This window comes from Panthera onca, chromosome C2 (genome assembly GCF_046562875.1).
Source record: "Panthera onca isolate mPanOnc1 chromosome C2, mPanOnc1 haplotype 2, whole genome shotgun sequence".
Classification (NCBI taxonomy): Eukaryota; Metazoa; Chordata; class Mammalia; order Carnivora; family Felidae; genus Panthera; species Panthera onca.
This window is the reverse complement of record NC_138347.1, coordinates 129,236,886-129,263,248: the sequence shown is the minus strand read 5'-3', so window position 1 is coordinate 129,263,248 and position 26,363 is coordinate 129,236,886. Positions and strand designations below refer to the sequence as shown.

At 36.9% G+C, this 26,363-nt stretch overlaps 1 protein-coding gene across 4 annotated transcripts in view; it reads right to left on the bottom strand.

Annotated features, from left to right (window-relative positions):
- Nucleotides 1-915: 915 nt before the first annotated feature.
- TOPBP1 (DNA topoisomerase II binding protein 1) overlaps nt 916-26,363 on the bottom strand; it is a 61,498-nt gene continuing 36,050 nt past the window's right edge. For all 4 annotated transcript variants that reach the window (XM_060638702.3, XM_060638703.3, XM_060638704.3 and 1 more), the window contains 12 exons: nt 23,910-24,033; nt 22,956-23,102; nt 22,735-22,837; nt 20,611-20,803; nt 18,620-18,840; nt 17,642-17,808; nt 17,286-17,397; nt 13,875-14,038; nt 12,978-13,115; nt 10,676-10,765; nt 10,345-10,506; nt 916-1,828 (listed from right to left, as the gene is read on the bottom strand). In XM_060638702.3, the coding sequence (XP_060494685.2) occupies nt 1,688-1,828; nt 10,345-10,506; nt 10,676-10,765; nt 12,978-13,115; nt 13,875-14,038; nt 17,286-17,397; nt 17,642-17,808; nt 18,620-18,840; nt 20,611-20,803; nt 22,735-22,837; nt 22,956-23,102; nt 23,910-24,033 (1,762 nt within the window). In that variant the 3' untranslated portion in view covers nt 916-1,687. The remainder of the gene's footprint in view (nt 1,829-10,344; nt 10,507-10,675; nt 10,766-12,977; nt 13,116-13,874; nt 14,039-17,285; nt 17,398-17,641; nt 17,809-18,619; nt 18,841-20,610; nt 20,804-22,734; nt 22,838-22,955; nt 23,103-23,909; nt 24,034-26,363) is intronic.

Sequence of the window (26,363 nt, the reverse complement as noted above, 5' to 3'; positions counted from 1 at the left end):
ACATTCTAAGGAATATTTGGATTAATGAATGCTGGACACCAGGCAGATGTACAAGAAAATGCATGGAGGAATACGAAATGCTAATTTAAGTGTCACATTAAAAATGCGCTTGCAATTCTTTGGAGAAACTAATAACAACCAAGGAAAGCTTTCGTTTTTCTTCTTAAATGAGAGAATTTCCTGTTTGGCATTATTTGCATGTAAGAAGGCCTATGAAGCAAAGACAAAGACAAAGTTGTTGATATAGAGATTCTGGAGAATCGGGAAGAGTTGACATCTGGACTCTTTATAAACTATGTGTTTTAAGAACTGACTGGCGAAACCGTTCATAATCTTGGCAGAAAAGAATATGGTACATTATATAATTTTATGTGGGATAGAGAGAAATAGGATCTTTTACTGCCAGTGAAAATTCAGATCACACAAAATAGCTGATAAAAAACAGGCCAGTGTGGTTTCTATGTGGGGAGGGTGAAGTTTACATTCGCAGGCTATTTGTATAGGAATTTTTGTCCTAAGCTGTGAATTAGCTCAAAGCTGAAAACTTTGAAGGGCCAATTGTGAGGGCTGTGATAACCCATTATTTCCCTCCATTCAGAGGAAGATCTGATAAAAACTTGAGAGGTTTTGTTCCAGGTTAAGAACTTGGACCCATCACCATTTGAGTTTGCCTTTCAGAAAATCATTAGGAATGGGACCATTTACATAAAAACCATGGTTCTAATTCTGGTTTGTCCCTTCAACAAAATGAGGCAGCTTTACCTGTAGAGGACTGTGGTAACACATGTAGTACTTGGGGTTCAGATTAGATTAATAAAGGCTAATGTAATTTTATAGTTCCAACAAAAGGGTTTTTTTTAAACCCAGTTAATACAGTATTCTAAATAAATGAGAAATAGAGCAATTTGCTTAAGCTAAATTTTACACATCATTTATTGTTTCAACAAGAGAAATGCTTTGCATTTAAAAACTTAATTGAATGGGGGGCACCTGGCCAGCACAGTAGGTAGGTAGAGCGTGTGATGTGATCTCAGGGTCATGAGTCTGAGTCCCATGTTGGGTGTAGAGATTACTTAAACTCAAACTAGTTGCCCAGATAGGTTTTCTTTGGTTTTCTTTTTTTATTATTTTCCAAGTTTTAGCACCCAAACTTGGCAAATATCATGGAGATTTGTACAAACATGCATGTACATATATATATATACACTCACACATTTTAGTTTAAAGCCTTGGTTCCTCATTAAACCTTGTGCTCAGGCTCCTGTTAAAAAGCAGGAAAGTAGTGAGGAGAATCAGGGGAAACGTGAATAAATCCCAATTGATAACTTCCTTGTTATGAATTAATGCAGGCATTTTAAGGTAAAATCCATCACCTTGCTAAAACTTCCACTAAACTACAGCCTCAGCTATTTACAAGAAAATAAATAAGTCCCTTACACACTTCAATGTGGTTTAATGACAAGCTAGAGGAGGATTTGTATTTTGTTGTTATTTCAAGTAAGACAGTTAATGGTGCAGTGATTAAAATTTCAGGTGTTAAAAACTAATTTCAAGCAAGGTCATTATTATACGCTGAACCTGAATTCTTCAGACACTTGTCTTTAAATCACTATGCAAATCCATGACCGTAGCATTCAGGTTTTGTAATTTAAAAAGATCAGGTTTGGTCACTAAAGAGTAAACATGATTAGTTTACTCTAGGTCGTTTGAGTTTCTTTTTCTCTGTAGGAGCTTTCCTCTTCTGTGATGATCCAGGCCCAGGTTCCTTATTCTGAAGAAATGAAATAGTTTCTGATAGACAGTAGTTTTCTACTTGAGGAGGGGATTCCTATAAAAGCGGGGAAAAAAGATTTCGAAGTGTTATTAGGTAATTCTTTACCCAAAATAATTTTGTCTTTTAAGGTGCTACCTAGCCCTTGTCACATTTAGGGAACAGACTGTGTGTGACAAAATCTCACCTTTTATCAGAAAAATTCATAGCTTGGATCTTGATAACGGTTTGATTTGTAAAGTAGGGTTAAGAAGTGACACCTTATACTTAGTATCAGTTTTTGAAAATCTTTTTTACTTATTTTACAGATAAGATAAAGGTTAAATAATATTATAGAACTAGCAGGTGGCAAAGTCAAAATTCATATACTCTGCTCTACCTGCCTCAAAAACCTTTGCAATTCTCTTATAACCATATCCTGACTGAAAAGGACCTTTCCTCCCTATTACAAGTGTGATAAAACTTGGTTTTCTAGCAAGATGGCACACTGGATAACATGAAAATGAATCTTTTGATTGGACTCTTCCCCTGGATGACAACTTGTGACCCAAATATATTAAAAGCACCTAACATAAGACACAGGAGAGGAAACGAGATCAGGCAAATACTAGAAGGGGTTGACACTTGGGTCAGGGGTGAATTTCTCTTTTTGTCATTTGTTTGTTTTTGGTCTGAGGAGAAGCCCCAGTCTGTGTCATGTGGTCTGGCTAAACCTCAACAGAAAACATGCAGCATTAACAGCCTGAAACCACAGCCACTGGAAAATGAGGTGGGAAATCTCAGGAAGGAGCAGAGCAAGTCCCAAAATCTGTTGTGAACTCTGCCCAAATCTTTCACTTCTCCCCATGGATGTACAGAGGTGGCTCAACGTAAGGCTAAAGATTTAAGCCCCCACGTATTGCAGAAGGTGCCTGCTAAGCAAACAGAATGGCATTCTCCTGAGGAACACAACAGAATCTAGAGTTTCTACAACTTATAATGTCCAGATATATCCAAAATGACTCCACATCTGAAGAATATGACCCATTCTCAAGAAAAAACAATTAGAATCCAAAAGCCCAAAAAAGAAATAGATATAAAACCTAAAACATATACTGAAATTTACAAAATGTTGATGAAAGAAATCAAAGACGACCTAAGTAGACATGCTGTGTTCATGGACCAAAAGGCTTAATATAGTAAAGATGTCAATTTACTCATAGTCTTAATGTGATTCCTATCAAAATGGTAGCAAAATGTTTTCGTAGGCATGTAAATAAGCTTATTTGAAAACTTACACAGAAAGGTGCAGGCCCTAGAACAGCTGAGACTGTCTTGAAAAAGAAGAGTAAAGAGGACTGCTTCACATCAGGGCTTACTACATGTATAATAGGATGCTATTGCAGAGGTAAAGACACCTAGATGAGTAGGAAGGAAAACCCAGAAATAGCCCCCACAACATGCCCAAGTGAATTCTGGCAAAGGTTCAAAGCAACTAAATGGAGGATGGTTTTGATGGTGGAGCAACTGGACATTCTAAGACCATTTTTTACCTAAATTTCATACCTACATGAACCTCACACCTCATAGGACCTTTATGAAGAGGACAAAAGCATATCACAGTCACTCTGATGAGCCATTATAGAAATACACATTAAAGCCACAGCGAGAGATTACCTACACATCAACTGAATGACTAAAATAAAAGAGACAGATGCTGATAAGGATATAGAAAAACAACACTGGTAGGAATTTAAAATATGACCACTCTGAAAACACACTCTCAATCATTTATCCCAGTGTAATGAAATCTTTTCTCACAAATGTTCATGGCAGTTTTTTGTTTTTGTTTTTGTTTTTTTTTTTTAATGTTTGAGAGAACACATGGGAGTTGGGGAGGGGTAGAGAGGGGGTGGAGAGAGAGAATCCCAAGCAAGCTCCACACTCAGTGCAGAGCCCAAAGCAGGGCTCAATCCCATGACTGGGAGATCATGACCTGAGCTGAAATCAAGAGTTGGTTGCTCAAGTGTCTGAGCCACCCAGGTGCCCCAGAGCAGCTTTATTCATAACAGCCCCAAACTAGAAATAACCCAGATGTCCTTCAATAGGTTAATGGTTAAAGCTGTAGTACATCTGAACTATTCAGCAAGAAAGATAAAATTGATACAAGTAACAACCTGATTAAAAAAAAAGCCAAAGATTACATACTATACTGATTCCATTTAAGATTTTAAATGACACAATTACAGAAACCGACAATGGATTAGTGGTTGCCAGAAGTAAGACAGCTCAGAGAAGAGAATGAAGGGAAGGAGGTGGGTGTGAGTAAGAAAAGGCAAAATGAAGGATGGCTCTAGTGACAGAGTGTTCTGTATCTTGACTGTGGTGGCAGACACATAAGGAGAAGTGGGGGTACTGGAATACACATAAACTGCATCATGTTAATGCCCTAGCCGTAAAATTTTACTACATTTTTGCAAGACCTTATCTACTGGGGGACACTGCATTATTTCTTTTAACTGCATTTTTAAATCTACAATTAACTCAAAATAAATTGAACATCTTGTCATGACCCAGATGTTGGAGATAGTAAACAGTGATACCAAAGCAGCTATTACACTTGAGTGAAATGAAAAAGCAGAACTAGAAGCCATAGAGATTCCAGATACAAAAAAACTTAACATCACGGTGCCTGAGTGGCCCAGTTGGTTATGTGTTCCATCTCTTGATCTCAGGGTTGTGAGTTCAAGCCCTGCCTTGGGCTCTGTGCTGGGTGTGAAGCCTATTTAAATAAAACAAAATTTAGTATTGAAAAAAAAAATCTCCTGGAATAGGCTTAAGAGCAGAATGAAAATAACAAAAAAATCAGTAAAGTTGTAGGCAGATAAAGAGGTATTAGTCAATCAGAAAAACACAGAAAAATGACTGCAAGTAAACTAAACACAGCTTTAGGGACCTGTGGAACTATATCAAAAGGTATGAGTGACTAAATTCCTAATGGAGCAGAAATAAGGGCCAAAATTTCTCAAATCTGGTGAAAGTTCCAGACTAACACAGCTCCACAGAAACCAAGCACGATTAATATAAAGAAACACCATCTGGAAATATCATAAATGGTGAAAACCAAAGATGAAAATTGTGAACAGTCAGGAAAAAAAAAATGACATACTGCATTGCATACAGAAGAATTCAAATTACCACTGACTTCTTATCAGAAACCATGGAGGCCACAAGAAAGTGGAATCTTTAAAGTAGCAGAAGAAGAAAAAAAATATCAACCCCAAATCCTATATCCTACAAAAAGATCCTTCAAGAATAAAGGTAAAATAGACACTTTCAAAAACAGAAAAAAAAAAAAAACCACTAGAATTGGTCCCATCAGACTTACACTACAAACCAAAATTTTTCAGGCTGAAGGAAAACTGATACCAGAAAGTTTGCTGGCCCCTGCTTTACATTAAAGAACTAGACATTAAATATTTTAGGCTGTGTAGGACAGATGGTCTCTGTTGCAACTACTCAAGCCGGCTGTAGGAGTGCAAAAGAAGAACAGAGAATATGCAAATGAGTGAATGCAGCTGTGTTCCAGTAGAACTTTATAAAAAAGGCAGGGGATAGGATCTGGCCTGTGAGCTACAGTTTACTGTCCCTGAATTTAAAGGACAGGGGAAGCAAAGGAACCCGTATGATTCCAAGTTTTCTGCCTTCTGTGTGAAGTGGCACATGATTCTACCTAGACTATGAAAGGTTAAGGAAGTATATTGTAATCTGTTGAGCAAAACACACCCTGCCACCAAGCAAAAAAAAAAAAACGCAAGAAAGGAAGAACACAAGAACAAAGGAGAGAAAATGAAAACAAATTGCAAAAAACCATAAACCCAGTCATATCGATAACTACACTAAAGAATTAACAAGCAAGACCCAAAGATACCCTGTTTAAAAGATGACAAGTAAATAGATATCTGTGCTCAAGAACTGGAAGAATTAACATTGTTAAAATGTCCACACTACCCAAAGAAATCTACATATTCAATGCAATCCCTATCAAAATTCCAATGGCATATTTTTACCAGAGATAGGACAAACCTAAAATTTGTATGGCTCACAAAGACTCCAAATAGCCAAAACAATCTTGAGAAAGAACAAAGCTGGAGGCATCATGCTCCCTGATTTTAAACTATATTACAATGCTATGGCAATCAAAACAGTATGGTACTGGCATCCAAAGAGATCAATAGAACAGAATAGAAAATTCAGAATTAAACCCAGGGATTTGTGGTCAATTACAAAAGAGCCAAGAATATCTAATGGGAAGAGGATAGTTTCTTCAATAAATGGTGTTGGAAAAACTAGACAGCCACATGTAAAAGAATGAAATGGGACCGTGATCTTACATCATACTCAAAAATAAACTCAAGATGGATTAAAGATGTGGATGAAAGACCCAAGACATAAAACCATAAAACTAAAAGAAATCTGTAAGGAGCTCCTTAAAAAAAATTTTTTTTTAATTTTTATTTTTGAGAGAGAGAAAGAGAGGTCATGAGCAGGAGAGGGGCAGAGACAGGGAGACACAGAATCCAAAGCAGGCTTCAGGCTCTGAGCTGTCAGCACAGAGCCAAACGTGGAGCTCAAACCCACGAACTATGAGACCATGACCTGAGAGGAAGCTGGACGCTTCACTGACTGAGCTACTCAGGAGCCCCTGTAATGAGTGAGTTCCTTTGACATTTCTCTTGGTAAAAATTTTTTGGACTTCACACCAAAAACAAAGGCAACACAAGCAAAAATTAACAAGTGGGATGACATCAGACTAAAAAGCTTCTGCACAGCAAAGGAAACCATCAACAAAAAGAAAGGCAACTTAACAAAGGGAGAAAATTATTTGCAAATCATGTATCTGATAGGGGTTAATATCCAAAACAATCTGATTAAAAATGTGAAGATCTGAACATTTTCCCAAAGACATATAGACAGTCAACAGGTACATGAAAAGGTGTTCAACGTCATTTATCATCAAAGAAATGCAAATCAAAACCATAACAAAATATTACCAAACACATTAGAATTAAAAAGTGTTGGTGAGGATATGGAGAAGAGAGAACTCTTTGTACTCTTAGTGGGGTATAAATTGGTGCAGCCATTATTTTTTTCCTCAAAAAATTAAAACTTGAACTACCTTAGAGTATACTTCTCTTGATAAGCACTGAACAATGTACAGAATTGTTGAATCATTATATTGTACACCTGAAGCTAATACAACACTGTATATTTCAATTTAAAAAAATGAAAAATAGAACTACCTATGACTCAGCAATTTGACTTGTATGTATTTATCCAAAATGAAAAGAATTTGAAAAGATTTCTGCACCCCTATGTTCATTACAGTATTATTTTCTTTAAAACAATTTTTTAACGTTTATTTATTTTTGAGATAAAGAGACAGAGTGTGAGGGGGAGAGGAAAGGAGACACAGAATTGGAAGCAGGCTCCAGGCTCTGAGCTGTCAGCACAGAGCCTGACGTGCGTCTCAAACTCATGAACCGTGAGATCATGACTTGAGGTGAAGTCGTACGCTCAACTGACTGAGCCACCCAGGCGCCCCTACAGCATTATTTTCAATAGCCAAGATATGAAAACAACCTGAGTACCTGCCGACAGATGAATAAAAACGTAATATACACACAACAATGGATTAATCAGCCATAAAAAATATTTCAGCCAAGGAACCCTGCCAACTGCAGCAAAATGGATGGACTTTGATGGCCTTAATGCTAAGTGAAATAAGTCGGATAAAAGACAAAATACCAGATGATCTCACTTGTAAGTGGAATCTAAAACAAAAACCAAAATAAAACCCACAAATCCCCCCAAATGTGATAGACACACAGAACCAAACAGAGGCTGCCAGATGCAGGGCTGGAGGGCTTAGGGAAATGGGTAAGGATGACCAAGACGTACAAACTTCCAGTTATAAAAAAAGTAAGTCCTGAGGATGTAATGTACAATATGGTGACCACAGTTAATATTGTATGGTATATTTGAAAGTTGCTAAGAGACTCAATCTTGGGAGTTCTCACAAGAAAGAAAACTTGTCAATGTGTGGTGATGGATATTAACTAGACTTATGGTGATCATTTTGTATATATATATTCATTAACACACACAATTGTTATGTTGGACATCTGAAATTAATGTTATGTCAATTGCATCTCAGGTAAAACAAAAGGTGGCCAGACTCCTCCTTGAGGCAGATTGCAAGACTCCTCGTTGTTTTTCTTCATGTCAATTGTTTATTTAAATTCTACTTAACACGTACGGTAAACTGGTTTCATGTGTATAATTTACATATAATACCCAATGCTCATCATAACAAGTGCCCTCCTTAGTATGCATCACCCATCTAGCCCATCCCCCTACCCACTTCCCTCCATCAACCCTGTTTGTTTTCTGTATTTAAGAATCTTTTATGGTTTATCTACCTGTTTTTATCTTATTTTTGCTTCCCTTCCCTTATGTTTATCTGGTTTGTATCTTAAATTCCACATATGAGTGAAATCACAGGCTATTTGACTGACTTATTTCACTTAGCATAATACACTCTATCTCCATCCACAGGAAGACTCCTTTTTGAATCAACTGAAACAATTCAAGAAGTACATGAAAGTATGAACCTAGAAGAGAGTCCCCAATAACTAGACCACCCAGACTACTGCATTCAGATCAAAGCTGCCAAGACTTGTGCACTCGGTACTTCCAATCAGCTTTTAATCCTCTACTCTTAACCATGAACAGAAAGCCAAGAATTACCAAATGTCTGATAAATTCCTCTAACGTGGAAGATAAAGACCCAAAGAGGTGAATACAGCTTAGTGGATGTGGAGAGTATGCAGAAATAAGAGAAGTTTGAAAAATAAACCAGTAAATCCTGACATCTAGTAGAAGGTATCACATCTATGAAGCAAAAAAAGATGTTATTAAAATACTAAAATGTAAATTCAAAAAAACTAAAAAAAGGTCTTGCTTATTAAAAACATGATACCCAAGTGAAGAGCTAACAAAAGGAGAAGAATGAACTGAGGGAACCTCTCAAAAAGTGAAGATTAAAAATACTTGAGAAATAAGAAAATCCAATATGTAAGTAGCAGAAGTACTAGAAGGAATGAACAGAAAATGGAGAGGGAAAATAAAAATCATCACTGAAATAATTCAACATTTCCCAGAACTGAAAGATACAAGTTACCAGACCAGAAGAGGCTTATCATGTATGGCATTAAATAAACAGACCCACATGATAACCTATCATTTTGAAATTTTAGAAAACTAGGGATAAAAAGAGCTTCCTACTAGATTCGTTACATAGATTATGAATCAGGAAGGCTTTAACTACCCAACAGCAATACTAAGAGCAAGGAGACAAGCAATCAAAAGTCCAAGGAGAAAACAGTTTGGGTGGGCGTCAAAGGCTGGGTTGGAACTCATCTATCAGTCAAGTGTGAGTACAGAAGAAAGAACTTTCACACATAGAAAATCTCTGTTTATCTCTCATGTGCTTTCTCAAGTAATTACTATAAGATGACCCTCAACAAAAGGAGAGATCGGGATGACATGGGATTCAGAAACAGGAGATCTGACAAAGAGAAAGGATAGTGAATGGAGGTCCTGGGAGGACAGCAATGCACAGAAGTAGAGGGTGACCGTCCAGATTGGAGCGACGTGGCTAAAGACCAGCTAAAAGCTATCATCACCAAGATCCCTGTGGCTACTGCACCCACCTTTATTTTTTTTAATTCATTCATTCGTTCATTCCCCACAATGCACCTAGCTTTTAACCTGAGGTCAGAACACTGTGGTGAGCCTGAGTTGTACTTGTACCTGGCTTATCTCGACCATGAGCTTCAACATGAAGTCGCCACTCCCCCCTCCCTATTCTGCTGCTTTGCTCCACGCAAGTGTTCTGTTTTGAGCTACTTCTGAGAGCTAGGTAGGCAGTGGTGAGCTGAGACACAGAAATACAGAGCACCCTACTACTCCCCCACTGCATTCCTCCAGACATCTAGTACCCAACTCCCAACACAGCCCCAAGAGAGGCAGGGAAAGAAAAAGCTCGAGATTTTTAAAAAGTTATTTAGGTGTTTCTAGGAGTTAGTATTGCCTTACTAATTCCTCTTCGGTACACCTCACTGCTTTATGATAAAGGCTTTTAAAAAAAAAAATGTAAGAAAAAAAACGTAAAAAAACATAAACGTGTTTTAGCCATTCTTTCTATAAATCCCGAGCCAACTCCTAAACACAAACAGCAAAACCTACACAGCAAGCTGAGTTTTGGCTTACCTTTATGTAAAGAGCAGTTTTAAAGCTTTTAGAGGTACCTAGATTTTTATACCTGCCTCATTTAACTCCAAGCTCAATGTTTACATAGGTGTTATTATAAAAAACAGAATGAAACCGAAAGGAACTGCATAGAGGAGAATAACAGGAGATGAATATTCTATTAATAAATAAGCTAACAAGGGTTTTGTTGTGCGGTCCCCTCCCTATGCATATAAGCCTGTCTCTGGGGATGAGGAGGGCAAGGACAAACTCGTACAAACCTGCGTCAGATAATCAGCAATGTACTCTGTTTTCAGGCAGTACACATTCTGGGCAGCAGCCTCTGCTATGTTAACTCCTGAGTCACCTTGTTTCAGTTTACTGAAGTCAGAGAAGAGATGTGTGGCCTCTTTAAATAAAGGTACAGAATGACCAGGTAGCACCTGAAGAAGAAATAAGCATTACAATCTATCATTGTCCCAAAGTAGTTCAACTGTATAATTTGTGCTTGAGGATTACCATCTCATAAAGTACAGAAAATCACCTGATCACAGCAATCATGGTTAGAAAATAACTTGTGTAAAAAATTTAGTAAGTTGACTCAATACAAACCTTCGCTCCTCCTGACTGAAGAAGGCGTTTGAATCCTGCTTCTCGGGACTGGTCAAGATGTAAGATGACCTTCCACCCACTAAATGCCCCCTACAAATGAAAAAATATCAGTGTTGAAATTATTTGGGAAATAAAATACAAATACATTATTTTATCTGTAAATTTAGTTTTATGTCAACAAATAACCTTTACTTCTGCCACAAGTGGTAACTGTCTTTGGTCAGAATACCTTGAAACACACAGCCAGGGTGTTAGGCACACAGTAGGCCATCAATAAATACTTGAAGATGAAGGAAAATGCTTTACTGATTAGCTAACATGAAAACAAAGCAAATTGACCTTTGTTTAGTCTTTTTTCTTATAATTAATCCAGGGTAGAATTTCATGCACAGCTTCTTTAAAGAAGCTTCCATTATATTTCTCTTGAAAATGTTTGCAAATTGGAAATACAAAATATTTAGCTAGGGAATAACAATCAACAGAAGCCAATGGAATTACCCTAAAGAAGGGAAATTAAGGCTAACAAGGGCTTGGATAAAGGAGAGAACTCAGAATACAACACAAAAGATTATCTAACTTGGGTTCCTAACCTTTTTGTAAGCCAGGACCTCTTTGACAGTTGGGTGAAACCTATGGACCTGTTCTTTAAATAATGATTTTAAAGTAACAGCTTTATTGAAATGTAATTTCCATGCCACATGAACAATGGTTTAAAATAGGGCTCAGTCGGTTAAGCGTCCGACTTCAGCTCAGGTCACGATCTCGCGGTCCGTGAGTTCGAGCCCCGTGTCGGGCTCTGGGCTGATGGCTCAGAGTCTGGAGCCTGCTTCTGATTCTGTGTCTCCCTCTCTCTCTGCCCCTCCCCCGTTCATGCTCTGTCTCTGTCTCAAAAATAAATAAACGTTAAAAAAAAAATTAAAAAAAAAAAATTAAAAAAAAAATATTGTTTTGTTTTGTTTTTTTAAAGATTTTTAAAAAATGTTTTGAGAGAGAGGGAGGGAATATATCCCAAGCAGGTTCTGTGCTGTAAGTGCAGAACCTGACATAGGACTCTATCTCACAAACTGAGATCATGACCTGAACAGAAATCAAGAGTCGGATGATTCACTGACTGAGACACACAGGCGCCCCTAAAATATTTTTAATATATAAAGGAATACAAAAAAACCTCCCATCTTTTAAAAAATTATCCAAATATTTACAAATTTATAACATAATAGATGTGCTTCTGCACAAAAGACCTAGTGATGGCTGAATAACTACTAAAATTTTAGAGCAGTAAAGACAGATGGTAGCTATACTTTGTGAGCATAGCATAATGTATAGTTGTCAAATCACTATGTTGCATACCTGAAACTAATGTAACACTGTGCATCAACTACATTTCAATTAAAAAAAATGATGGGGCACCTGGGTAGTTCAGTCAGGTAAGCATCCAACTTTGGCTCAGGTCACAATCTCACAGTTCGTGGGTTCGAGCCCCATGTCGGGCTCTGTGCTGACAGCTCAGAGCCTGGAGTCTGCTTTGGATTCTGTGTCTCCCTCTGCCCCTCCCCCACTTACATGCTGTCTCTCTCTCTCCCTGTCAAAAATAAACATTAACTTAAAAAAAAGTGATGAACACAAACAGTATTTTAAGATACTTGCAATATAATGCAAAGCAAAAATATCTTGATTTTTGTTGGGGTAAAGTCACTGGTACTGTTAATAGCGTTGGGATTTGTTACCCAGACTTCTATAATGAAAGGAAATGCTTTCAATTAGATGTTAATAGAAATAAAGATGTATTCTTCCGCCCCATCCAGAGTGTGTATACAGGCTTCCTGAATTCAATCTACAATTCCTTTGGGAGAGTCTGTGGACCCCATGTGAAGAGCTCCTAAAAGTAGACGGTGAAGATTTCTTTGGAAGAAATACAATGTGTGTCACATTTTACATATATATTTTTAAAAGAGCCATCCACATTCTATCTTCCTGTCAATCATAATTAGAAGAATTAGAAGTTAATATTAAGCTCAATTTAATGCCCAAACTAAGTATATCAACCAAGGCATAAAAGACAACTAGAATTCCTTTTTCTTTTTTTTTTTTTTCTCTTAAAGTAGGCTCTGTGCCCAACATGGGGCTTGAACTCACGATCCCAAAACTAGTAAGAGTCGCATGCTCTACTGACTAGGCCAACCAGGAGACTCATAACTAGAATCACTATTTTGTTAAGCATATTCTCTTAAATTTAAAATCTGTAAAGTCATAATACTGAATGCCATTCAAATAACCTACATAACTATATATATGTTAATACCTCAACAATGCCCGATTCTTGTCTTTGCTGGATTTTTTTTCTCCATCTCATTGCTGCAAGTGCTAGTCTTCGTTGCTGTACAGTGATTCCAGTCAAAACGTCAAGTATGGAACTACTTCCCCATTCGTAGTCTTCTTCCTAGACAATCAGTACAAGACACTTTGGAGTTGTCCTACAGTATGTCCTTAAGGAGTCCATGATCTAGTAACAGTTAAAAGCTATACACTCAATTGTTATAAATATAGAGCACAAAATAAGCATCAGTTTTTGAACAGAGAGAAGGAAATGTACATGAATTTCGATTCATATACCGGGATTTTAATTAGAAATCAGAAAAATACTGCATACGTTTCTAAGAGACACAGATAACTATACCTTAGTAACTGATAAACATACATTATTTGGTTTCATCTACTGTAAGATGAACCTCACAGAAGGACATGTTCTCAGTGGACACCTGTATTAACAGCTTGATTACCTGTCGACAGAAATCAGATCCCTAAGGGATGTTGATTGAAAACCTCAAAAAACTACATGGTAGGTATTACTGTGATGGTTAGTTAGGAACCAAAATATCTCACACAATTTAGTATTTAATGGACTGGCAGTAAAGATAAAAGCTTATAACGAGATAATCTTGAAATTTTCTAATGTTGTTCCAATAAGAAAAAAAAAAGGCCCACTTCCGAATTAAAATTGATATCACTAAGAATCTGGGTTTGTGATCTCTATACATTTTTTTGTTTTGTTACTGTGGGCCTTATAAAATTGGCATAATCTAATTTGTCACATTTAGTTATTTCAATTATATGAATGGCCAGTGGAAGTACTGGAATCAACTGTTAAGAAATTTACTTTTAAAGAAACATGATTCTTCACGTTAATTTGAATACACACCGGCACGAAGTGCCCAGCAGTCCGGGATGCTTCCAGGTAGGAGCGATGAAGCACCCACTTCCCAGCTGCCAATGAAGCTAAATACTTCTCGTTTCGAAGTGGATGTCCCACAACAATGTGTGTACAACTGGGATCAAAGCACTGCTTCTCTATTACTAGTCCACCTAAAGTAGAGAAAAATGGATACTTTATTGGAATTCTTAACTTTTCCTAGGAAAAAAACATGTCAACTCTGCACAGAATTTACAAAATGCACCAAATAAAAAAAAACCTTGACTGAAAATTATTTCATTTCACATACATTTTTATAAAATAATATTTTTTATGAAACTTTAAAATATGAAAGCAAAACAGTAAAATGAACACTCACACACTGGCCACCTGGCTTCTAAAATTATCAAAATCCTGCTATGCCACTTCAGTCTACCTCCTTTCCGGCTTAACTATTTTAAAGTAAATTCCAGACATTGTGTTACCCTATCCCTGTCCAGTCAGTATGCATTTCTAAAGTACATGGCAATTTTCAGGGGTGCCTGGGTGGCTCAGTAAGCGTCAGACCCTGGCTCAGGTCATCATCTCACGGTTCGTGGGTTCGAGCCCCACATTGGACTCTGTACAGACAGCTCAGAGCCTGGAGTCTGCTTCGGATTCTGTGTCTCCCCCTCTGCCCCTCCCCTACACCCACTCACGTGCTCGCTTGCTCTCAAAAATAAACATTAAAAAAAATTTAAAGTACATGGTAATTTTCTTATACAGCCACAATGCCATTATCAGATATAATACAATTAACAAAAGTTCTTTGCTATCTCAATACATTTTCTTGTTCAAACTTTCCAGTTTGTTCCACACTTGGTTACAATTAAGATATAAAAAGAAACAGAATATAAACAGAGGCCATATACTACTGCTGGTATCTCAAGTCTCAACCACTTTTGCAGTTTTCAAGCACTGAATATGCATAACCAGGGAGACAGAAGTCAAAAAGGGGCGTCTACAGACTAAAAGCAGAAGAAAATTTTCTGTGAGTGGAAATAAGGTCAGTAGCCCAACCACACAGAAGCTTGGGAGGAAAACACACACAATAGGTAAACAGAGATGAAGCAGCAGGTGGGGGCTGACCCTCTTCTCATACAAATGTATGAAGCCTGACTTAGAGGAAACAAGGTGGCGTAAGCATATGTAAAGCATGGCTTTTGATTTATACTTCAGAAGTGAGATTACTGGTTAGGCAGAGTTGTTTTAAGGACTTCGTGAGAATTCAACAAAACATTCAAATTCTACTCATGCTTTACAGAGGAGTCTAATAATGGCAGCAATACTGTTTGAGCACTTATTATATGCCAGGGACTATTCAGAGTGCTCCAGATTATTAACTCCTTTAATTCCCACAACTCTATGAAGGTAGGTGACTATTGTTATCTGCAATCTACCCATGATGACACAGACACACAGTAACTCACCCACTATCAGAGTGACAAAAGAACAGTAAGGTGAAAATTCCATATTGTAACAGGATCTAATCCTATATAACAAATTCATGCTGTAACCCAGACAACACAATATACTGACTCATGTGTATCAGCTGGCCATGCTTCATTTATAATATGGTCTCTCTGCATTCTAGTATCAAAAACTTTCTATTCAGACTCAATTCCAGCACAGTCTGTCCTCATCTGCCTCTTTTCTCTGCCCTTTTCTAGAAAATGCTCTGCTAGTTGATACTACTCTTGTCCACAGTTTACAGAGATGGAACAAAATACAGGAGATGGACACCTGAAACAGCTTCTTTCATTTTGGGACCTCTATGTAAAGCTTAACAATTGTGACTTACAACTCTATCTGATTTAGCAGGTAACTGAGAAACTGTTCCACATGAGTCCAGTTTCTAAGAAATACAGCTTTGCAACTGTATGACTGTATTTGACAGAAATTTTAAAAAAAAATTTTAATGTTTATTTTTCAAAGTGGGGGGGAGGGGCAGAGAGATGGGGACAGACGATCCGAAGCGGGCTCTTAGCTGACAGCAGCAGGCCTGATGTGGAGCTTAAATTCACAAATGGTGAGATCCTGACCTGAGCCAAAGTCAGACACTCAACTGACTGGGCCACCCAAGTGCCCCAGTATTTGACAGAAACCTTAAAAAAATCATGGTTTTCCACATTCTCAAAAGGATAGCACTAAATAACATTTAATATTTTCTTGATAACTCAGGGCCATTACTAAAACAACCATTTCTTCTTTTTAAAATTTTTTTTTAATGTTTGTTTATTTTTGAGAGAAGAGAGAAAGAGCAGGAGTGGGGGAGGGGTGGAGAGAGAGGGAGACACAGAATCTGAAGCAGGCTCCAGGCTCTGAGCTGTCAGCAGAGCCCGACACAGGGCTCAAACTCCCTAACCACGGTATCATGACCTGAGCTAAGGTTGGATGCCTAACCAACTGAGCCACCCAGGTGCCCCTAAAACAACCATTATATCTTAATGTTTTCTCAATACCAAGCTGTCAGATTAAGTTCTCTTCCTATACTTTCCCTAACCCTGTACAGCTGCTTTGTCCAACACAGTAGGCACCAGCCACATGTGGTTATCAAACACTTGAAGCACAGCCGGTCCAAATTGAGAGGTGCTAGAAGTGTAAAATATACCTCAGATTTCAAGAACTTAGTAAGGCAGATATCATTGGTATTTTATATTGATTATGTATTGAATATAAGATTTTGAGTTCACTAGGTTAAATAAAATATATGTTTAAAATTAATTTCACTTGTTTTTTACTTTTTAAAATGTGGCTACTGGAAAGTTTAAAATTACTTATGTGGCTTATGTTCTCTTTAGGTTGGACAGTACTGCTAAAGAGCACCAGGTTACCTTCCTAGTATGCTGCTTCCAGAATGACATCAGGTGGACAGCCTGACATATATAGTAGAATGTTACAGAAGAGGTTGTTCCTCTCTGGGTATTACTCTACCTTCAACCTCAATTAAATGCAGTGTTATTTTAAACCTACAATTGCGATGATTTCACCAATGAACAAAAAGCTCAAAGCAGCACACTCTTAAATCATTTTGATGGTTGGTTTCGATCTAAATAAACTTTAAATATTTACATGCTATAACCCAGTGACTTCAGATTTATTTAGACCTTTATAAAATCAAAGTTCTAATGCTGACTCAATACATACAGCCTTAGACAAGTTACCCATCTTTTTAAATTTTATTTTGCAAGTAGGATCCACACCCAATATGGGGCTTGAACTCACAACCCCGAGATCAAGACTTGTATGCTCTACTGACTGAGCCATCCAGGCACCCCCGCTCCAATGTTTTTAATCTCAATTTCTACACCTTACAAATGATATCAACTACACTAGTTTCCAAATAAGGTTGCATTTTTGACTTAAGTAAAATACTTGTACCTAGTTTTTCAATCAGATGACAATAATCAATACGTTCTTGAGGATTCAGAGATGACAACTGAAATATGTACTGTTTTTTTAAGTCTTCATGAGTTTCCTCTATTGTTATAGTCTGAAATGGAAGAGTTTTATTTTAGAAAAAAATTAACACTAAAAAGGTTATCATCAGCTATATGATTCTTTTTCAGTGACATTTTACTTAGTCTTCCGGTTTATCAAATACAGAAATAATAATACACTGCAAAGAAATGCAGTTTTCAACATCTGTGAACTCCTGATACTGTTATCAATAAATTTTTAATGCAACACAATAGCAATATCAAAAGGGCATATCATCATACTTAGGATAAACTAACCTTTTCTCTAGGGTGTGGAGCCACCGGTGGGTTGGCCAGGGGGAAGGCAATACTGGGGGCTTGAGGTGTAGGGATCAGGTGGCTGTCTTTAATTGGTGTTTCCAGTTCCTCAGAGATTGGGTGTTTTGGGGCTTCAGTTACACACATGTTTCCGGAATCACAGACAGCTGAGGGCAATAAAATGCTGCAGTGTGATGTTACCCAAATATGACTAAGAACAAATTCAGCCAAATAGTCTCATCTGTCTTAACCAAGATGAAATTAAACACAAACTCTGGAATATACATGTAAAAGTAGCCTACCTCTAGAGCTTATAAATAAGTGCAATTAATTAGCTTTTTAAAAAGGCAAATAGGTTATCTATGGGATTCTCCCAACCCTTTCTTTAAATACCAAGCTTTCATCAGTAAAATGGAACCCAAATTTGTAAAATGACAGCAAAAGCTACAATTGGAGAAAATCTATTTAGTGTAGAGATAGAATCATGCGATATGAGAAAAAGGGGGAGAAAAAATGACCAAAAATGAAAGATAGGAATCATTTTGTCTTCAAGGTGGAGCCCAAGGGAAAAAATAGGAGAATTCAGAAAGAAACACATACAAATTCAAAGAACAGATGTAGGTACCTGCTGGCTCAATTTAGAAGATTTAAATGAAAATAAAGTAACTGGGCAAAGTCCAAACTTTAATGACACAAATGTACAAAGGATGAGAAGGAGAGAAAGAACAATACTGAAAAACTATGTCTGGAAAACACTGCCCAATCTTCAATTTCCAAATTTAAGAACCAAAATATGTTATTCAATTTACTGATAAATTATCTCAATTTATAATTATTTTTTGTCTCTTACTAAAATAAAAAATATCTAGTAAGTTTTTTGTTTGCATGTGTCATTCAGAGAACCACAATGTGCTTATCTATTTTTAAGAAGTCAATGTGTACTTCACGCAAACAAATGAATAGATTTCCTCTCATTACCCTGTTCAGCAGTTTCTGCGTCATGTAAAGGCTCCTGGAAAGGAGAATCCTCCAATTTTTTAATGTCAACCTGAAGCTCAGAATACTGTGTGGGACAACTAGGCCACTGCAGATTGCTGGCAAGCCGTGCTCTCTCCTCCCTGGCTGTTGGGTCATCCCAAATGATCTGTTCATTCTGGGAGGGCTCCGTGTTGACATCAGGTACTGTTTGACGAGACTGCCTAAGGAGTAAAAGTGACAATTTTCATAAACAGATAGGCACGACAAAATCTACACTCATAAATTCCGTAAGACTGCAAATTTGAGGCTCACCTTTGTATGCCCACCATCTAGCACACAGTAAGCACCTGAAAATATGGAATAAATGAACTTTGGGAAATTTTTTCTTTTAAAAATATTTCTTTCTAAAACTTACTGTTTTAGTTAGAAAAGAAAATATCTATTTCGACTGAATGTCCATATATTTAAAACTTTAAAAGGGAAAGTTTACTGTCAAGAAATTGTTTTCAAAATTCTAAAATGATCACTACATTTGAAAATGGAATTTTTCTTAATTATACAGGCTTAGGGAAACACGGTAATGTTTAGAAAACCAGTTACTTTGCTTACCAGCAGTTGTATTTTTATCACTTGAAATAATAAGAACTATAATTACACAGGAAAGACCCTATAAAAGCTGCCTTAAAAGAAGGTGCTTTTGGCTCTTGGTAACCGAACCTCCCAGAGTCTTAGATCAGTCATATACTGAACTAGAGTGAAGCATGTTTTATGTCATAATTATAATAATTCCACTAGACGGTAAATATAATTCCAACTGTTTTCCTTCTAAATATCAAATCTTTCAATGTATGTAAATGGAATCTTAACAAAAATAATTTAGCCCAGAGAGTTCATTTGCCTCAAATACAAGGCAGATAGCCTTATTCTGAGTATACTTATTTACTCTGACTTGGCACAAGATTTAGGCTCTCTGTAATGACAAAACATCATCTGAAGTATATTAGACAAAAAGTCACGTTTACTCAGTATGCAGATATAGAAATGGCCTCATGAAATATACAGGTAGCTTAAGACAGATGCATAGTTCAATCAATCAATTCAAGACAGAAGTCCCCTAACAGTCATCCTACAATTAGAGATCCTTCTATCAGGAAAAAGATGAAGTTATGCAACTGAACTTGTCATATCACACTGAGATCTGTAATCACCTTTTCTAGAAGGTAAATTTGTAAAGAGAATACAAAATGCATGTGGTTCTAAAAGAATTTAAATTTCTCTCTATATATTACAATGTTTAGAACGATTATTATTTAATACTAACATGACAGAACAGAATTATCCACTGAATCCATTTCAAATGAGGCTTTTTGAGAGAGAGAGAGACAGAGAGACAGAGAAAGAGAGACAGAGAGAGCGAGCCACAGAGTGCAAGCAGGGGAGGGGCAGAGAGAGGGAGACACAGAATCCAAAGAAGGCTCCAGGCTCTGAGCTGTCAGCACAGAGCCTGATGCAGGGCTTGAACTCATGAGCCGTGAGATCAGGACCTGAGCCAAAGTTGGATGCTTAACTGACTGAGCCACCAGGAGCCCTGGTAATAAAAAATATTAATCATGCCTCAATGTGAAGCAGTTGCTTGGTGTGGAACAAACCTTTGTCTACCTCTTACCCCAAAGTAAGAATTCTACAACTGCTTGGAACAAGAGAGGGAAGGAGGAAAAGCTAGGAAGTAATGGAAGAGAGAAAAGTCTATAACCAGTATAGTATCTGCATATAATATATGTATATAGATTGGGCTAAGTAAGGCCCAGTACTATAACCCTTTTTCCTGTTCTGTTCTTGTTATTCTAAACTTCTGCTTTGCTGGAAAAAAAAAAAAAAATGCAGAATGAGGCTTAACTTATGGAACTGAGCAAGTAGGAACCCAAATAAGGAGCTACCTTTCTGTTGAGTCACCCAGTTGCTCCTGTCTGCCACCAGTGACAGGTACATACCTCAGTGCCTCCAGGACTCTACTTCGCCCACTGCGGGCAGAGCGACTGCTATCAGGGGTTGAAGAAGTGCTGTTACAACCACTTCTTGAAAGGGAAGCCCTCTGCCCTTGGGGTTTCACTATTGACGTCGCAGACATGATCTCCTGCAGTTGCTTCTGAAAGTTCTCTCTCATCTCCAATGTCTGTGTCAGAACTTGAAACACATGCAAATACACCAATTAAGGTAAGTTTCTCTTTTTTATCACATCTCATTCACATTAACTATATTGTCTATATTTGAACACAGATTTATTAACTTGACATTTATTGCTTACTACAGGCAACAGTAATGAACAAGACTATGAATACTGCAGAACCTTAGGCCGTCCTTACCAGAAGGACCGTATATGAAAAAATCAAAAAAGCCCTTCCAAGACATCCTGCTAAGACCTGCAGTGATTCTCCCTTTTGTAGAGCTCCCTGTCTGCTTCTGACCCTCTTGTGTTATGTACTATGCTCTGAGGTGCATCCATAATTAATGTATGTGATTTCTACCCCTTGGTCCTTAAAAACAGACCACAATATATATCTTTGGTTTCCTTGTAAACACAGAAATAGATCCTAAATAAACATTTTTGGAATGAACTGAGTGGGACTAACTAAATAACTAAATAGGTAAGTCATAAGGAAAGCTCCAGTAGGGTAAGATCAGTAAGGAAAATAGAAAATATTAATCCATTAAAAAGAGGACATCTACAGATAGTTATTTGCTGCTGTACTCTTTGTAATAGCAAGAAATTAGAAATAGCCTGCATGCCCATAAAAGGGACTGACTAAATGGTCATTCATATAAATGTGAAAGAAGATTCAAAATGGAAGCATTGCTAAGAAAGTCACTCAAAATAGAGTCAAAGGACAAAGGAAGTAAGGCTATGCAAAGTCTCCTGTTTCAATTCTCAGGAACACTATGAGCTTTTAACTTCTGTCAATTGCAGCTTGTCAACCACAAACTCCACCACCTCTTAGAACATATCCTTCTATTTTGGACTGAAATAAAGGTTATTATCTGTTAGCTAAATAACAATCTTGTATTAGATAGTCAATTCAAACTCTGACAGCCCCAATCATATTTCTTCCAAAGCAAGTTATATAACCTTGCTGTTTCTGCCTTTATAAGCCTGTACTCCCTGCTTGCAATGATGAGTTTCAATGGACTCTATCTCCTGGACTGCAATCCTGAAAATCCCAAATAATTGCTTTTGGTTGCTTTGTAGCCTCTTCTTGGTCAACACAATCAATACTCTACAGTTACAAAAAAAGAAAAAGATACAGAGAGAGACCAAAGAAGCTCCTTATGTACTAATATGAAACACTCCAAAAGTTGAACTATTAAGCAAAAAGATAAAGATGAATGTATAAAATAGCATATATAGTATGTCCACCATTTATACACTTTTTTAAAAGTGCAGAAGGAGTGGGGCACCTGAGTGGCTTATAGTCAGTTGAGTGTCCGACTTTGGCTCAGGTCATGATCTTGCGGTTTGTGAGTTGGAGCCCCACATCGGGATTGCTGCTGTCAGCTTATCAGCACAGAGCCCGCTTTGGATCCTCTGTCCCCCTCTCTCTGCCCCTCCTCCACTTATGCTCTCCCAAAAATTAATATTAAGAAAAAAGTGCAGGAGACAACATATGTATTTATGATTGTATATGCATAACACAGCTCTAGGATACATAAGAAACCAAAAACACTGGAAGGCAGGGAGAAACTTCATGCCTCCTTCCATACCTTTAAACCATGTGAATATATTAAAATATACCACATATACAATAAAGCTTTTTGGAAGTTACTGAAAACTGAACTGAAGAATAAATTTTTACAAAACCACCAATTCCACCTACCTTTGACAGAATAGGGCTGTATCACACTAACTCTAAAATAACTTGTTCCACAGATTTCACAAGTTTGGACACGTATAAATCACTTAAAGCTTTGCAAATTATTACTTAATGATTGGCATATAACCTCAAATCAATCCTCAAACATATGCTTTGCTTGTATTTAGCAACACAGAAAACAAAGGAAGCATTCTGTATGAAAGATAGAGATTTGTTAAAAAATGTTTTTTGTAACTTAAAATATTTTACCTCCTTTAGAGTCATTCCTTCCATCTCCATTTGATGTTACTAATTCTTTATTACTGGTGGTCATATTGTCTATGTCATTTTCTTCTACAGGCAAATGATCTGGCTATTCAAGGAGAAGAATTATAATTTCTCAAAACAAGTCATTAAATTTGGTTTCACAGCACTATAAGATTATGCATTCAGCTTAAGGAGGGGGTAAATGCATCATCCATATCATCTACCTCATCATCCTTTGTTGCTGAATCAGCTGCGAGTAGTCGACTATTACAGAGTCTGCCATCTTGCACTGTACTGATATCCAAGCTCATTTTGGGATTATAAGTATGTGGATAAAGAGATTCAGGAAGATGCTTATACTCTTGGGCACACTGCAATACAATGGCAGGCTTTAAAACAGGGCTGAAAAACATCTTAATGAATAAATAATGTTAAGCAGAATAAGGACAACCAATCCATTATGTTCTAAGATGGCAAAAGTTTACAGAATTAAAGTTTTGAAAAGTAGGTGACACTGAAACATTCCACCATACAAACGAAAAATTATTCTCACCGTTTAATGTCATATACACTAAAGAACAAAACATATTTCATTCCTGTGCTTTTGCCAAAGTATCAATCCTATTCCTGGGAATACCCAGAAACAGAGAAAAATTCTAGAAAACACAGTTCTAAACTGCACTGGTGTGCCAAATTAATTCGCCTTAAATTTTTAGAACATTTTATTTCACATCATTTTTATTAGCGACAAGAATCAGAGAAGTCAGAAAGAGTATCCATTAAAGACTTGTTAAGTATGGGGTCGCCTTGAGGCTCAGTTGGTTAAGCATCTGACTTCACCTCAGTTCACGGGTTCGAGTCCTCCCACATCGGGCTCTGTGCTGACGGCTCAGAGTCTGGAGCCTGCTTCAGATTCTGTGTCTCCCCCTCTTTCTGCCCCTCCCCCGCTCATGCTCTCTCTCTCTCAAAAATAAATAAATGCTAAAAAAAAAAAAAAAAAAAAGACTTGTTAAAGTATTTAGGGACCAAAGATCTTAAGTTTTTAATGCCAAAGAAATGAAATGTGCACTGTTAACTAAGGTTATCAAACTTGTTTACATACGTGGAAACTAGCTTATGTCTGGAAATGTTTATATACATTCTCATTTAATAGAAAAGGAAAAAAAAGTATTGCTTACTTCTAAAAGCCAGTGCTCTGAAACAATGTGTACTCCTTTTTCTTTTACAGATTTATATTCTCGGTTAGTGTCATTTGGTCGGCCTTGATAAATGAAATGAGTCACTGTTTCATCAAAACTCCATCTGAAACAACCAAATTTTAACAAATAACTAAAAGAAATATCTAAATTTAAGACGATCATTACTCTCTATGAATATATTTACCTTCAAAAAACTTCTAAGATCTGGAGTAAACATGGACATTAAATGACAGGCGTTTTTTGGGGGGGGGGGGGGTCAAATTTTACACACACCAGGTATGTAAATACAGAGAGATACCAGGAAAGATAGTCTTTAAAAGTATTACTTCCTTCTTTATACTTTTCTGAATTGTTTAAATTTTCTTTTTACAATGAGTATCACTTTATAGTAACAATAAAGGTATTTTCAAATCAATAAAATAGGCAAAACATCCAATCTGTCCTCTGGTTGTTGGAGGTCACTGGTCACTGTACATTTGCTCTATGCCCTGTAATAAACTATGTACTTGAAACAACATTATCTCAGCCATTCCTCGCAACAATCCTAACACGCTGGTATTATTATATATTATTATATTAAAACCGTACAGATAAGAAAACTAAAGGACACAATTAAGTAACATGTTTTAGGATATTCAGTAAGTGGTAGTTTTGACTTCAAAACCCATATTAACTAATACATAATGCTACAATCTCCTGACTCTTCCCATGTAACAGTTTCCTGATCTAGGAAAGTAATCTAAAAATTGTAAAATACGTGCCATCCTTCAAAAGATCAAGTAAAAGCCAAAGAGAAAGTAAAATTATATTTCTGCATAAAATCACCAAAGTTAAATAGAGTTTTCTCTTTATGGACACTTAACATACTTTCCATTTCCTAACTAAGAAATATCCCTGGTTAAGCATCTGACTCTTGATTTTGGCCCAGGTCATGATCCCACAGTTGTGACAGCTCCATGAACATGCAGCCTGCTTGGGATTCTCGGTCTCTCCCTCCCCTGCTTGCGCCACACTCTCTCTCATGTACGTGCCCTCTCCCAAAGTAAGCAAACATTTAAAAAAAATATATCTTTAGGGTTTTTAAATAGTCAAATTAATTAAGGCATATTTCCTTCTAAATTATATTATAAACATCTCTATTTCTTACTCTATTGTGTTTCCTTAAAAATAATAGTAAAGAACACCTTGCCTAATTTAGTTGTTAGTCTTTCTTTTTTTAAGTAGGCTTTATGCCCAGTGAGAGGCAGAGAGAAAAGAGAGGGAGAGAGAATCCCAAGCAGGCTGTGTGCTGTCAGTGAGATAAAGACCTGAGCTGAGATCAAGAGTTGGACAATTAACTGACTGAGCCACCCAGGCACTGCGAGTTGTTAGTCTTTCTAATGGTTGTTCCTATTTCTGATGTTAGGGAAAATAATACAAATGTAAATAAATCATAAAAATAATTTTAAAAATAGAAGAATGTTTTTGCCTGATTCATCTTGCTTCATTACTCACTGTGACAATAGAGAAACTATGGGTTTTAGTCCTCAGAGATCCTTCAAGGACAGATTCTCAATGGTTATAAATGGTTTAGACCAGGGATTAGAAAACTTTCTTTTTTTTTTTTTTTTTTTTTAAAGTAGGCTTAACACCCAGCATGGAGCCCAACACGGGGCTTCAACTCACAACCCTGAGATCAAGACCAGAGCTGAGATCAAGAGTCAGACACAACAGACTGAGCCACCCAGGTGCCCCAAAAAGTTTTTCTTAAAAGGCCAGATGATAATTATTTTAGGCTTTGCAGCGAAAATCTCTTTTTCCAACTACTCAACTCTTGCCTTGTATGAAAGCAGCCACAGATAATAGGTAAACTAATAGGCATGCTGTGATCCACCCTCTGGTCTAGATCAGTGCTTTCAGCAAAATTGTTACTTTACAAGCTATTGTGTAGATTTGTAGGAGTGATTTTGGTTGTTACAATAATGTGTTTATATGATGGAGGGTGCTACTGGCATTCAGTAAAGTTGAGGGATGCTAGAAATCCTGAAGTATAGTTATATATACAATTATCCCATGTCTTACATGATTTTCTAATGTCTTGACACAAATTCACAGATGTAAAAAAAAAAAAAAAAAAAAGTTTGTTTATAATTAGATGAGTCTAGAAGCCTGTTTTACTTACAAGCCCAAGTGTTTTTTTTTGTTTTTGCATTTTTAATATACACTAATATACCAAACATCCAACTAAGTAATTGATGGAGGACTGTACTTTGCTTAATTTGTAACTTTGCCAAACTGTGAACAACTCTTGGTAAAGTCCTGTTACCAACAGAAATGCTGCTCATGGTATCAGAGTCTCTACATCGGTTTCAGCCTTGTGGCTATAGCGTTTGAAGTGATTTTACATATGTATGCAAACATAAGAATACTCTGTTTTCTTCTAGTGTCATCAGG